General features: G+C 36.5%; 1 protein-coding gene across 1 annotated transcript; it reads left to right on the top strand.

Moving 5' to 3' along the window:
• Positions 1-2,463: 2,463 nt before the first annotated feature.
• CCK (cholecystokinin) lies at positions 2,464-14,740 on the top strand. The gene is made up of 3 exons (XM_052001373.1): positions 2,464-2,605; positions 4,637-4,894; positions 13,962-14,740. The coding sequence occupies exons 2-3, from the start codon at positions 4,639-4,641 to the stop codon at positions 14,093-14,095; spliced, it is 390 nt and encodes a 129-aa protein (XP_051857333.1). The 5' UTR covers positions 2,464-2,605; positions 4,637-4,638; the 3' UTR covers positions 14,096-14,740.
• Positions 14,741-15,106: the final 366 nt, after the last annotated feature.

The raw sequence follows: 15,106 nt of genomic DNA, 5'->3' as shown, positions 1-15,106 counted from the left end.
CAATTCAACAAGTCTTAACTCCAGCCCAGTACAAGACGTTATTGACTGAATTTCAAAAGCCTCGGCCAGATGCTCCTCCACAATATTTAAGCCACTCTATAGAGATAGGTGCCAGGCTCAGTCCTTCCTCAGACAGCCCTTTTAATGCAGGGAGTCTTACGTGGGGAAGTGAGAGCCCACTGATAAGGAAGAAGAGATCCAGCAAACTAGGGGGCTGGTAAGCTGACTGGGTGGATATGGCAGAAAATTAGTTCCTGAATGAAGAAAACACAAAGGACCCAAGAGTAGCCCCCCCCCCCCACCAAGTACCAGTAAGATGAAGGCTAGAAACTAGAACATTGGCCAAGGGGATGATCCTCGGAGTTATTGAAGTATAGATTTACAGCTAGACAGAATCTTATCATCCATATAGTCCAATCTCCTACCTTTTACAAATAAGGAAACAGGCCCGGAGAAATTAAGTAATTTGCCCAGATTCACGCAGGTAGTGTCAAAAAGCAGGATTTGAATCGGAATTCATTGGCACATATTCATTGGCTCTAAACCCCAGTACTCAAGGAATGATTCTTCTGAGTTACCTGAATGAATGGGGGTGGGGGTTGGGGGGAGATGCATTTATTAAATCTTTACTATGGGTCATACATTTAGAGTTGGAAGAGACCTCAAGACCCAATCTAACTCCATCTTTCAGTTGAGGAAACTAATGTAGAGAAGGTTAAGAGATTTGTCAACACAAGGTTTTGTTCTTCAGTCATGTCCAACTCTTTGTCACCCCATTTGGGGTTTTCTTGGCAGGGATACTAGATTGGTTTGCCATTTCCTTCTACAAATTTTACATTATACAGATGAGGAAACTGAGGCAAACAGATGAAGGGATTTGTCTAATAATATGTGTCTAATAAGTATCTGTGGTTGGATTTGAACTCAGGAAAAGGATTCTTCGCCAAGCCCAGCACGCTATGGGTAATAGTGCCACCTAGCTGCCCTCTTGCTAAAAGCATCTTATTTCAAATCCAGGTCTGCACCCTTTCCACTGTAGCTAACATCCTTACTACAACATTAGGAATACCTAATGTTGCCCAAATAAAATATATATACCTGTGAACACATGGCATCCATAAGGCAAGTACTTTAAGTGTCAAGCAGGGTACTCTTTATAAATAACACAAAAGGCACTTAAAATGATTTAATTATCCAGGTGAAGATAAGCATTTTATCTAGACACATATTCCTTCCTTCCTTCCAGGACAGTATCTGCTTTTTGAAATCTGGGACTGGTTGGGTTTTTTTTTTCCTATGGAACTCTAATACCTTGTAGGTGTAAATGGCACATAAGCAGATATTTAATAAACGTTTGAACTAAAAGAAAGAATGAATGGAAAAGCACCTGCCATAGGGAAATGAACACAAATTCCTTAAATTCCTTGCTACCCTAAAGGTGGTGACTTGGGGACTAACTAACTAACTAACTAACTTTGTCTTCTTTATCCTAAGTTCATTTCTCTGAGGGAAGAAAAACCAAACATTATTGGCCCCATCTTATAAAAGACGAAAATGAAAGACAGGATAATAATTGTATATAGAACACTTTTTAGTGATCCTGGTAAGCATCTGCAGATTCCTTCTCCTACAATTTCTCCTACAAAGACCTGAGGTGTAGTTTCAACTCAGACACTAGTTATGTGTGATTGTGGGCAAATCACTATAATTTCCTCATCTGTAAAATTCTTCCCAGAATTATTGTGAATTAATAATGTGTGTTATCCCTCTCATAAAAAGAATCTCATTCAGAATCTCCTATCTTTAAAACATGATAATAGCTTCTATATTTGTTAAGTTAATAAGTAAATCTTAAAGTACTATATAAATGCCAGCCATTATTATTACCTGGCCCTCAAATTTCCCTCTTTATGAAGAAAGAACTTAAGACAAAGTCTTTACTCTCTGGAACCATCTAAACACCCAAGAATGTCAAAGTCATCAAAGTGTAACATGGACTGAATCCTAACAAGGTTCAAAGAACATGACTGCTCGACTAGGACTCATGCCCTTAAGATCAAGAAGGAAATCCAAAGAGTGATCCTGAGACTGAAATGCTCAACTTTCTAAAACTCATGCCTCATATTTCTCTCCCTAAAATTCACTTGCACCCCTAGCAGACTCATTACTGAAAATGCCTTATTTATTCACAAAAAACCCTCTAAAATTTATTCACCAAAATCCAGCTGGCATTTATGGTCTCAATAGAAAAAGGGAGATGGAAGGCAAAGGGCATAGTCAGAAACAAGAAGAGAGAAAGAAAACAAAAAGACAGGGCAAAAATTCTGGCAGGAGAGGAGTTAACCAGTTCTTTGATGGAATATACATTTTTTTCTAGTGGCCATTTTCCCCTGGGAGTTAAATTAATTTGTTCTGACCCTATAGCATCTCGCTGAGCACGTGTTGATCCCCTATCTGCGTCAGCACTGTGTCAATAGATGACTACTACCGGCAGCAGGCTAGACTATTTAAGAGAGAGCTTTTCCAAACCATCATAACTTCTCGAACCTGGACACTCATCACATCTCTCTGGGTCGAAATAGGAAGCTTCCGTCATATTTTAAAGGTAAGAAATTCTGAACTAGCTCATTTTTATGAGAGGGATCATATTGTCATTTACTACTATAGGAATGCTTGTTGCCATGTATGTTGGTGATCTATTATTTCCCAAGTCTTGTGGTTTTAAATCTATTTAGCTGTATTTTTAACTATGCCTTTTTTTCAAGCTTAGTCAAAGTGAGAAATTATGGCTTTATTTTAAAGAGCATTTTTAGTGACAGTCATTAGTCATTAGTAAGCTATTACTAACTTATGTTAGTAATTAACTTATTGTTAATTGGTTGGTTTTTCTCTGTGGATCTCTAATATCTTGGAGGGTCAAATTAACATGTTTTTGAAGAAAAAAAGTTTAGCTTTCAAGGTATTTCCATCTTCTTCCCTCATAGGTATAATCAAATACTGCAAAAGCTGTTCTTTAAAACAGGACTGAAATCACTCAGAGAAATATCATGCAGGGTTGGGCAGGTTTTTAAAATCTTTTCAAATAAAATTGCTGAAAGATAGCAAGGTTTAAAGTAAGTATGGAAATACCATTAAGCTCTTTAATGTAGGAAAGTGAAAATCGCCTGTTTGCCCAGGAACCAGTGTAGACCATTATGTTCTTTTCTTGTATGTGCTCTCACCTCTAGTGAGAATCTCTAAATCTTTCACATTTCTAATGAAAATGCATGTGGCTTCTATTATGATTACAATTCAATGCTAAACCATGTGTGTTGCTTGTAAAAACTCTTATAAATGCAATTTTTCTGTAGTTTGAGGCTGCTTTTTAAAATATACCTTTCCTCACAATTCAATCCAATATAATGGTTTCTTAACTAAGGGGGGGGGGGGAATAAACTATTTTGTTTCAAAATCATGCAATGAATAGAATCATTTCAAAAAGAATTCTCCTTCCCTTCATTGAAGGTTCTGCTGTCCTGTCTTTGACTCCCCGACTAACAGTCTAGTGCACCCAAGCCAGTTAAGGAGGTTTCATTCAAATTAAATGTTTCCTCCCAAAGATAGAAAAAGATAAAAGCTTTTCTCATGGTGGCAGGATTGAGGGGAGCAGGGGGATCACCCACCTTTTCATAAAGTGGATTTTGTCAAAATGTCAAGAATGAGAAAATATGAGAGTATAGATAAAAGAATGCTAGGACTCAGAGCCAAGAAATCATAGGCTTATAACATCACAGATCAAACTGAAATTCTAATAAGGAATTTAAAGGTTATCTAATTCAACCTCCTCATATAGGAAGAACTGAGAGCCATGGATGTCATGTGACTGAGCCAAGTAGTTACCTACACAGATAACTCAGCTAGAATCTAAACTTTCCTACTGAGGCTTTAGCCCCAATTTCAATCAATCTCTAGCTATGTCACATCTGGCAAGAAACTGAATCTTTCTGGACCTCTGTTTGTTCATCTAAGAAATGGGAGCTTGGTCTAGATTAAAGTTTTTAACCTGAGTTTTATAGATTCCCCAAAGAGTTCATGAGCTTAGATGAGGAGGGGAAATCACACCTTTACTTTTACTGACTTCTAAGTGGAGTTTAGCATTTCCTTCAATTAAAAAAAATCCCTATTATTTTAAGAAGGGACTCATGGGTTTTACTGAAGTGACAAAGAAATCCATGACGCACAAGACAGCTTCAGAACCCCTATGCTAGTTACTTTAGTTTGTCTCTTTGCATTCCCTATATGTGTGTGTGTGTTTCACTGAAGAAAGAAAAAGCAGAAAAGATGGTTTGATCTAATTTAACTCTGAGATTCCTTCCACTTGGAAATCCAGTGATGCTATTAAAGGATCAGTGGATTCAATCAAATAGCAATTAAAAAGACACTTTTATAGGTAAAGGATCTGTCCCATAGAGTCACCTGAAAATGTCCCCAAATGCTTTTTGTGCTTGCCCCCAAGCTCCTCTAGAGTATAACCAGACGTTATCATATTTCTTACCTGGGATAATCTCCCTCCAGCTTCCTCTGTTTTGTACTGCTCATCCAGTTTAGCAGCCTTCTCTCCCTTAACTGCCTCTGAATTCCTTCCCTCTTCCTGCAGCTATGTACAGAAGTCTCAGCATCTTCCTGCTCCTCGCTGTCCTGTCAGCAAGCTCCTTGGGACAGCAGCCAAAAGAAACCAGCCATGTCAACCCAGGGTTTCCTGAGTTTGAGCAGAGCCTGGCTGCCCAGCACCGGCATGCCCGTGCTCCTGCCTCCCCCAGCCAACTGAAGCCTCTACAGAGAGCTGATGGAAATACAGACTCCAGGAACAGCTTTGGGGCTTTGCTGGCCAAGTACATCCAGCAAGCCAGGAAAGGTAACGAAACCCCTCATCTTCCTCATCACTTGCAAATATTTCTATAAGGCAGTGTCTAGTAGGAAAACTCAGAAGTAAATACATTTATGGAAATAAGTTCTTTTTTATCTTTTCCTCAATACATATTTTGCAAACAACAAAATCTGTAACCATTAATAACATTCTAAGTGCTGAAATAATAATAATTAGTGATAAATAGTGATAACGGCAGCTGATATTTTTGTAGTGTTTTAAGGTTTCACAAAAATCATATGTGCTTTATCATAAAGCTGAAAGACATTGTTTGCAAGGTGAACCCAGTGAGTTAAGTCCTATTTATTATTCCCATATTACAGATAAAGAAATTGAGACTTGGAGTGGTACAAAAGTTTTGGTATTTAGCAGTGGTTCTTAACCGGGGAGTCCTTGGATACCTTAAGGCGTTGTGAATACATTTCAAGAGGATCTGTGAACTCAGATGGGGAAAATGGCATCTTCACTTTTCATTAGTCTTTGGTTTCTCTTTTTATTTTATGTTTAAAAACATTGTTCATTTCACAGACTGCTAAAGCCATCTGTGATATTAAAAAAAGTTAAGAAAGCCCTTATTCTAATTGATATCATATTGCTTGCTTTCTCAATGGATAGAGGAGTAGAAGGAAAGGAGAGAATTTGGAACTCAAAAAAATTTTAAATAACATTTTCAAAATTGAATGAATGAATGAATAAAAGGGGGAAAGGAAATAAAAAATAAAATTTTTTTGCAGTCCTCTTCTATATAATGCTTAGTGGCTATTAGACAGCCATTTTAAAAGAGCCCATTTCAGAAGTCATTAATTCCTTTTCTCATGTTGACAGTGTTCATTACTTGAAGCTCCAGATCTTTCTCTAAAGATATTACTATTCCCTCAATAATTCACATCTAGCACTGGATTAATCTAATTAATTCTAATTAATCAGCTCATTAAAATAGGGTAGAATCATAAGGAAATGCCTAACCTCAATTTTTTAAAGCAAATATGGTCAGTATGGTACAATGGAAAGGATACTAAAGCTAGAGTTCCTGCCTTGAATGTTGAGCTTACCTTTTAAGACTCATAAAACAAGTCACTTTGTCTACCCTGGATCTCTGACTCCTCATCTGTAAAGTGAAGGATTCGATTTAGATGACCTCCAAGGTCCCTCGATCATACAATCCCTATGCATTTTGACTTAAAATCATTGAGCAAGATGTGAACCATAATAAACTCACAATATTTGATAGAAATATGGCCCTTAGAACATTAAAGTGTTCTATGTCAGATCTCACCAAAGCAAGAATTAGAAGAAGTAAATGCTTTATGTTAAATGAATATTCCTCTGCCTCATGTCACGTCATCTGTGGGTGAGAGGGATATTTGGGCTTCTATGAATCTTTAAAGAATATCACCATTGTGAAATAATCTAATAATTTATTTCTGACTGTTGAATAGAGATCGTTTACCAATTCCCTATTTTAGAAATTGCTTCAAGTGAGACTATTTATGTGTGAGTTTCTTTTTATCCATATATACTTCCTATGTCATGAACTAAGTTAGAGACTTTTTTCATAGGATCATAGTATATAAAGTCAAAAGTGATCATAAAAGTTATCTAAGTCCAGCCTTCTTGATTTATAGGCAAGGAAATTAAGGCAAAGTGATTAACTCAAGGTCTCATAGATGGGAAGTAGAAATATAATGAATGATTCAAGTCTAGGACCCCTTCACTGAACAAATTGGGGAAGATGTGGCGAAACCATACTTCACCTGATGAGGATCTGGAAGTTTTAGTAGACCACAAGCCCAACATGCATCATAGCAGCAGAGGAGGAAGAAAAAAGATAATGCAATTTGGGGCAAAATTCAGAAGGGCATAAGAATAAGGAGGTGATCTGTCTGTTTAATTCTGCCCTGAATAGGCCATATCTAGAGTAACGTGTTCAGTTTGGGGCAGTGAATTTTAGGAAATGTTTTTGATAACCTAGGAAACATCCAGAGAAGGGGAGCACAGATGATAAAAAGTCCTTGAGATAGTGCCACAAAAGAATTAATTGGAGGAACTGCAAATCTTATAATGGAGAAGAATTAGGGGATATGGGATCACTATCTTTAAGTATTAAAAAAAAAAAAAAAAGACTGTTCTATGAAAGAGGTACATTTCTTAGCCCCAAAGGGTAGAATTGAGTCAGTGGTAGAAGCTGTAAAAAAGCAAATTTAGGTCGAATACAAGAAATAAAAAATCCCAACAATGAAAGCTATCAAAAAGTGGGATGGGCTGCCTCTGGAGGCAATTAATGACTTCCTCCTTATTGAAAGTCTTCAAGTCAAGATCAGATGTTGGTCTATTGCAGAGGGTACTTATTCAGGAATGGATAGAATTGGTCCCTTGTAGCTCAGATTCTGTGATTCAGAATCCAATGAGGAAACTCTCCCCTATATCACAGCCAAAACCCTATCAAATGACCCCCATTAGATTAAAAAAAGCCCAGAGGATTTGCTCTTCCTCGAATTTTCTTAATATTTCTCATTAATTGCAGCCCTTTTAGCCAACTATGAGTCAAAAGGTGAAGCTAGATTGCACTTTAGCAGATTTTCTTCCTCTTTCAGGAAATAGTGCTAATTTTCCTTTCCTCTAAGCCACTTAGAAGTTAGAAATCAGAGGGCAAGGGTTGCATCAACTCTTTAATGATCTTCAAAGCTTCATTAATTAGCTGTAACAAGTTTCTTGAGATGCTTCCTAGCTAAGTGACTATGAGCAAATCATTCTGGTCCTCAGTTTCCCCATCTGTGAAATGAGAAGATTAGACTAGAGACTTGTCCAAAATTCTGTTCTCCTCTTAATCCTTTTTCCTTTATGTGGAACTTCATTCACAATCTTTTTTGACTTAAGTCTGGAAGCTGGTTTTTTTGCAAATCGTTGATTTCATTTGCAGTAAGGGTAAGATCATTTGCAAATGTCAAATGTCTCTGTCACACAAGCTGCCCATATTACCAGGATGGCACTCAATAACAAATTAAGCTTTTCTTCCTAATTAATATGGAACATCAACATGTAACTCTCATTCAGTTCCTGTGAATATTTTGTATCTCCTGAGATGGTTCACATTTCAGGCTTTAAGTTGCATGTAAAGTGAAATATGAGTTTACAATTAAGCAAAGTATGTCTCTGATAGTTATCAAATATCTCTCAAATAAAAGGCCTGGAAAGTATTCTATCTCCCATCTGTATCTGCCTGGTCTGTGTGATAAAATCTAGATGAGTTGCACCTTTGGGAACTCTTTCCTAACTCTTGCCACCAAGACCACGGCAATATTAAAATTTCCCTGCTGGCTTCCCGACCCTGCCCCCAAATCACTGAGCCCACTTTCCTATTATAAGGTATTTTCTTTGCTTGAATCAGCTAAGGATGTCACTAAGGATGCTATGATTTGCCAGCCTCCTATGGAGGAGCATTCATCCTAACTATAAATATCATATTTATAAAGCAAATCTTAGGCTCATATATGTTACAGCTAAATTCTGAAATTTTGGCTAATATTGACAGGGAGCTGCATATTTATAGATCTAACTGTGTTGGCCATCTGTTCTCAACCTGGTGTTTTATTTATGGAACAAATAAACATTATGATCTATTAGTATAGCTAAGAGAAACAGCAATGGTGTAACTGACAGAAGGCTGACCTGAGGTCCAGAAACTCCAGGTTCAAGTCTTGCCTCTGAAATGTGACCATGGACAAGGTGTTTAAGTTCTCAGTGCCATGCTCCGCCCTTCCCCCAAGTCTACAAATAAAAGATTGCTTTGCTGATCAGCATTTTCAGTTCAGTTGTTTGCAGTCATGTTTGACTCTTCATGACCCTTTTGGGGGGGTTTCTTGGCAGTGATACTGGAGGGGGCTTGCCATTTCCTTCTCTAACTTTTACAGATTTTTACAGATGGGGAAACTGATTAAGTGACTTCCCCAGGATCACATGACTAAAGTGTCTGAGGTTGGATTTGAACTCCTGACGCCAGGCTTTGCACTCTTTGCACTATGGCGCCACCTAGCTGCCTTTGGCACAGACTAAATACTTAATAAATGATTATTGAACTGATTTAGATTGAGCTCTTCAAGGTCAGGAACTGTCCTTTGCCTTTCTTTGTCTCCCCAACATTTAACATAGTGCCTGGAATATAGCAAGTGGTTAGTAAATACTTATTGATTGACCCTCTCGCACAGATGAAATCCCATACAAACAACCAAAAAAATTAGCATACTTAAATATAATGAAATGTGTTTGATTTTTTTTTTTAACAAGACTAATTGAGAAGGGATTTGTTTGTTGGCAGGTAATAATAACGGAAAGATTATGTCTCACATACACACATACACACACACGAACAGTAAGATTAAAAGCTTCTCAATTGCACCACAAAAAGCTATTAGGTTGATTTGTTCAGCTTGCATCCATTTATATTGATCAATAGGTATAGTTACATCAAAACTGCTGTGATTAGACTATGGACATTTTCAAATCCAAAATGATGTCTTTAATCCTTTGAAGAAATAATCACTCTGTGTCAGGAAATGCAACTTACATCAATGCTCTCTGTGTACTATTTACTAAAATGTAGAGAAATAATGCAATGAAATCAGGGGCATTTTGATAAAATACAAAGCTACTGCATGGAACCACTACAGAGTGAACATGGAGTCAGGAAGATCTGAATTTAAATCCTGCATTCATTGTGTGACCCTGATCAAGTCTTTTTTTCCTTCTGTCTGACTCAGTTTCTTCATCTGTAAAAATTTGATTGGAGCTTCTTAGTAATGTGGGGATGAAAGAGTTAGAACCATCTTATTTACAATATTTTGAGGTAGAAAGAGCCTAGAATTAGAATAAGGACAGCCAGGATAGTCGGTCTGTAACATTTTATAAGTCATTTTTTAAAATTTCAGTTCATTCCTCTGAGACTACTTCCTCATCTATAAGATGGAGCTAATAATGCTTGCTTTAAGAATCTTCTAAGGTTACTAAGAGGAAAGCATTTTACCAAGCATCATATAAATGAGAGATATTACATACTCTCTGGAGAAACCATATTTTCATCCACCCATTCAGTATTTCGAATTCCGTACTGGAATCTCTCAGCTCCTGTGAGTCTAACTCAGATCTTTAAAAGTTTTTTTTTTCTGCCTTTCCCTTCCATTTTTACCATTTGGTGGCATTTAATGTCTAAAGTGGATTATTAAAAAAATTATAACCTCCCTATTGACTTTAATGTGAATGTTATTAGCATGATTGGGCTTTTCATCTTACATTATATTTTTAAAACTACTTTTTTTCAGAAAAGAATGGTATCCATTATGATAAGATTTTTTTAAATGGTGTTTATCCAGCTGAGGAGTTTAATTCTACTGGGAAGCAATCATCCCAATATCAGAATATTTAAAGTGCATTAGCTTAATCATTATGTTTTTTTGATTAGCCAAGCATGTTGAAGAATCTTAAGGGATAAAATTAAGAAATGCCTAATTATCAGCCAACTCATATAGCAAATACTATGTTTGCTGTCCTTGTAGGGAGGGGGCATTTGAGAGCCACTATTCCTGGGCTGGAGAACAAATGATCAAAGCACCTTATTTTGAATTATGGGTCCCTTTGAAAGTCTAGTGAAGCCTGTGGTTCTTAGAATAATGTTTTTAAATGCATAAAATAAAATCCATAGGATTACAAGAAAAAACTATAATGAAATAGTTATTTTTATTTTTAATTTAAAGAAACAAGTGTCTGGATCTCAGTTTACTATCGCTGAAATAGAAAAACACATAAAAGCAAAGGCATAGAGGACATAATGATTATAATAATTATCATTTCTATGGTGCTTTAAAAGTTGCAAAGTACTTATTAAATATTATCTCATTTGTAAAACCAGAACAATCCTGGAAAGCAAGGGCTATTATTATTCCCATTTTACTGATGAGGAAACTAAGGCAGACTTGCCTGTGGTCACACAGCTAGTTAAGTGAGGCTGGATTTGAAATCAGGTGTTCCTGGTTCTGAGGATATGGAGTGAGGTAGGGAGTGTTCTATCCACTGGGCCACTAAGGTACTATATATATGACTTTAAAATATCCAGAAATATTGCAGAAATGCAAGGGATAGCAAGGGATAGCAAAGCTAAAATCTGGAGATTTAGATTAAAATCTTACTTCTGATACTTAATAGCTACATGACCGTGGATAAATTACAACCAAATCCTAGAACAATTCTCAATAAAAATATTGTTTAATTAATGTAGTAACAACCTCCTTTTTGATTCACCCTTCCCCTTCCCCCAACTTGCATTTGAATTAGATTGTGCCCTACTGGAGAGGCAAGGGTGGTATCTTGTACTTACAAAGCATTTAATAATTATGTTTAGTTAATAGAGTTGGGTTTTTTAATCATAATAAGGATGGCCAGAATCTTATAAACTGTAATCTAGCACCAAAGATATTTAGATAAAATGGGATAAATGAGTCTAAAAGCCCCAAATTAGATTTTCTAATTTGTCCCTAAAGGCAACAAAAGAGCATCTACTGGATTTTGAGGGGGAAAATGGAGTTTAAGGGGCCTCCCAAAATTGAAGTGATGCTTGCCTCGAGGTGGGAAGTGGATCAGAGAGACTATTATCTACCAAGGCCAAAAAGAGATTGTTACAAGGGTTCCAGACAAAGAATGTCAAAACCCAGGGCAGCACTAAAAAAAAAATTGAGGGAAAAATAAACTTAAAATTGGAAATATCTATTTATTTTGCCTCTTTAAAACAATTTTATTTTGGTTTTTGAAAATAACTATTTTGAAAATCTGAAAAACACACAGAAATAAGTTATAACTCCACTTTAACAGTTTTAATTAAGGGTGATAATCCAAGGGATCTTATCAGCATAGCCCATGGAGATTTAGATGAACTATAAACCTGAAGACCCATGTCTGGAGGCCACGGAATGATGGTGTGCTTTGCCCTGGGCTACTTTCAGAGCACAATTTTATGAAAACCTGCCTTAAAGAGTCAGTGATATCCATTCACCTAGACTGCCATCCTTGGTTCCCAATAGACTTTAAGTCTTGCAATAGAGATCACTCTTGGGAAGACGCAGCTTAGAGACATGAGTATTGAACATGTTCTAGGTGTTTCTTCTTTGAAGTAAGTATTGTTAACATCCACGTTGCCATCCGTGTCAGATTTAGGAAGGGTTGAGATCCCCAAAAGCGACTGTGTGGGCAAGAGTTGACACACTTGTTTAACAGAGAAGCACACAGACAAGTACAGAGATCTCGAGATATTTATAAAGACTTCCTCCAGTTGTAGAAGCTCAAAGCAACCTTCTTGCTGCTTCTCACATACAATCCCTCACAATCTCCCATCTCTCTGCCTTTGCACGGGCTCTCTCCTCTGCCCCTCTCCTCCTCACCTTCACTTCTTAGAATTCTTAGATTTGTTCAAAGTTCATCCTAAGAACCAAGTCTAACATGAATTCTTCCTTGACTCCCCCCAGATGCTAAAGTCTTCCCCTTCCCTATCACCTTTTATTTAATATATATAGTTTAGCATATCTTTATTTTAATTTAAATCTTTAAATTTTCTTCAAAGCTTTAAACATGTCTTGACACCAACAAAACAATAACTCAGGCTCTGTTGTGTAGCATTTTCTGATTTCAGACTGAAAATGTAAGCTGATTAGAGCTGGTTCCAGCACACCCCCTCTGGAAATATAGAAAAGCTTGCCTCTAGATCAGGGCTTCTTGACCTGGAATTATTTTTTTAATTATGATTTCTAGTGTTTTTAATCATTGTATTTTAAGATAATTTTAATTCTAGTTTATTTTCTACATTTAAAAACCAGACACTGCCACAGAAGTTCATGACCCAGTAGAAGTTCAGAATCTCTAATCCAGTTTATGGACATTTATATAATATAGAGGCAAATCAGATCCTTTTTTTTTTTGAGTGAGTAATTTTGAAGTTGGAGGTTTAACACCTCATCAAGAGGATACAGTTGGTGTTTTGGTGACATACAAAACTAACTTGCTGGGAAATGATCGTTTTTTGCCATATGTAGTTTCTGAAACTGAGCCAAGAAGATGCTGCAATTCCTATAAATGGTGATCAAAAGAACTTCGTGTTTAGCAAACTTATGTTCACTTTAGATTGCTGATTTAAAAAAAAGACAAACTGTGACCTACAAAGAAAGAAACAAAGAAAGAAAAATCTAGTATTGGATCTATAACCAAGGTGAGATGATCGGGGCTTTGTCCCAAATTATGGAATCTATATGACACTGGATTTAAAGATGGTTTAAAGAATTACAATTCTTTAGCAGATTAATTAACAATGATTAGTTAAATAGAAATAGAAATCTACCACATACCTTCCTGATCACCTCCAATCAATATTCTAAGTTCTCTATCTTCTGTAACTCCCAACTCCTACTCAATTAAGGGAGTGCTTTTTGCCTCTTGTCCTTTGTACAAAGGTTCTTATGAAAGGCGAGCACTTTAATTGTTAGACTCATTCTCAATCTGTTAATGCATACCCACTTTAGTTTAATACCAATGACTGGCCCCTAGAAAGTAGTGATTAGTTGTTTATTAGAAAATTTAGAAGAAGGTTAATTAAGGTTGAAGATCTAGATACTCTCAGTTCCATTTCATATATTTTCAAACTGTTCTGGGTCTGTGTTATACACGTGGAATATAAGACTTTAATTCAGGAAAGAGTCTGAAGGAATATAAGACCTTCTTATTCTGAGTACTAACAATAACATACGTGGTATTATTTAATATGACTTCAGTGGAAGTGCAAGCTGGGAAACTGTGGGCCACCAATTCCAAGTCTTGAATCCTACAAAAAAAAATTTTAATTGCATTCACAGAGTCAGAAAACTCTATTACTTTATATATAATGTAAGTACTTAAAGGCAGGGACTGTCTCACTTTTGTCTCAGTGTTCCCAGCACCTCGTATTGTTCGTGGTACTTAATAAATGCTTATTGATTGATGGATTGATTTGATTTTGCTTCTTTCCCTCTCCTCCCTCTATTAGGTTCTTCTGCTCGAATGCCAGTCATCAAAAACCTCCAGAGCATTGACCCCAACCACAGGATAAATGACAGAGATTACATGGGCTGGATGGATTTTGGGCGCCGCAGTGCTGAGGAATATGAATATTCCTCCTGAAGAGGGTCAGAACCTAACCGGAATCTAAATTCACCATTCTCCATAGAAAAATAATATTAGCAAAACCAATCATTTGTCATCTCTACAAATTGATGTTTTAAATATACATCATATATATTTAAGTATTTGATGTAAAAAGAGAAAATCTGCCTGTAAAACTGTATGATGTAATATACATATATACAGAATTTTCCAAAACAGAGGAAAAAATTCATGCTTCCTTTCGCTATGATTTCTGGTCCTACACAGTTGATATGATATTAAATCTCATTCACTCCTCTTAGCCTGAGTGTTGTTGACTGTTTGGCAATGAACTACATCAAGTTGTGTGTTAAGAAAGATCAATGTCCAAGCCTAAGGACTATATGTTAAGATCCTGTATGATCATTTTAGTGATCGAGGGTACTGGGGAGCCCAGTCCAAATCCAGGTTAAAATGGTTGTCCTTTACCATGGCTATGTTGTTCTAGAATCATAGTCCATAAGATTCAGCTCTACCTAGAATTATATATTCTTAGTCTATGGCTCTTGGCAACCCTCTGCCATTCTTGGCTCTGCTTTCACTTTTCTTTTCCAATTGCAAGTTGACCCATGAGACATCTGCTAATTGCTATAATTCATGGAATAAATCAAATATTCTCTGGCTTATGGTGAGTTATGCTTTTGTCTTATAAACTAATCATGGGGAATGACCGCCTATGGGAGATGAATGGTAACAAACCAAAGAACAGTTTGTCTAAATTGTCCTTGAAGGAAAGGACACAGAATTTATTAAAACATTCACACATTATTTTTGTTCCTAGCTCACTTTTCTTTAAGTTATTTCTTAGCCTGGTTTATATAGGAAGTAACCCAAATGAAGCTCTGGACCTATTGGTCATACCTGACTTATTAGAAACAGGGATATGTTTTTTCTCCAAGGATTAAACTGGGTAATATTCTCCCAGGATTCTAGATTAAAGCCTTTTGCGCTATTAGAATTAATCCTTCTCTTGAGAATGGAATAACAATA

The sequence above is a fragment of the Antechinus flavipes genome, chromosome 5 (genome assembly GCF_016432865.1).
Source record: "Antechinus flavipes isolate AdamAnt ecotype Samford, QLD, Australia chromosome 5, AdamAnt_v2, whole genome shotgun sequence".
NCBI lineage: Eukaryota > Metazoa > Chordata > Mammalia > Dasyuromorphia > Dasyuridae > Antechinus > Antechinus flavipes.
Note: the sequence above shows the minus strand (reverse complement) of the source record. Positions and strands in the feature narration are given on the sequence as shown.

Coding starts and splice junctions, on each gene's coding strand:
- CCK (XM_052001373.1), top strand. CDS start 4,639: ATGTACAGAAGTCTCAGCATCTTCCTGCTCCTCGCTGTCCTGTCAGCA. Junction 4,895..13,961: donor CATCCAGCAAGCCAGGAAAG/GTAACGAAACCC, acceptor TCCCTCTATTAG/GTTCTTCTGCTCGAATGCCA.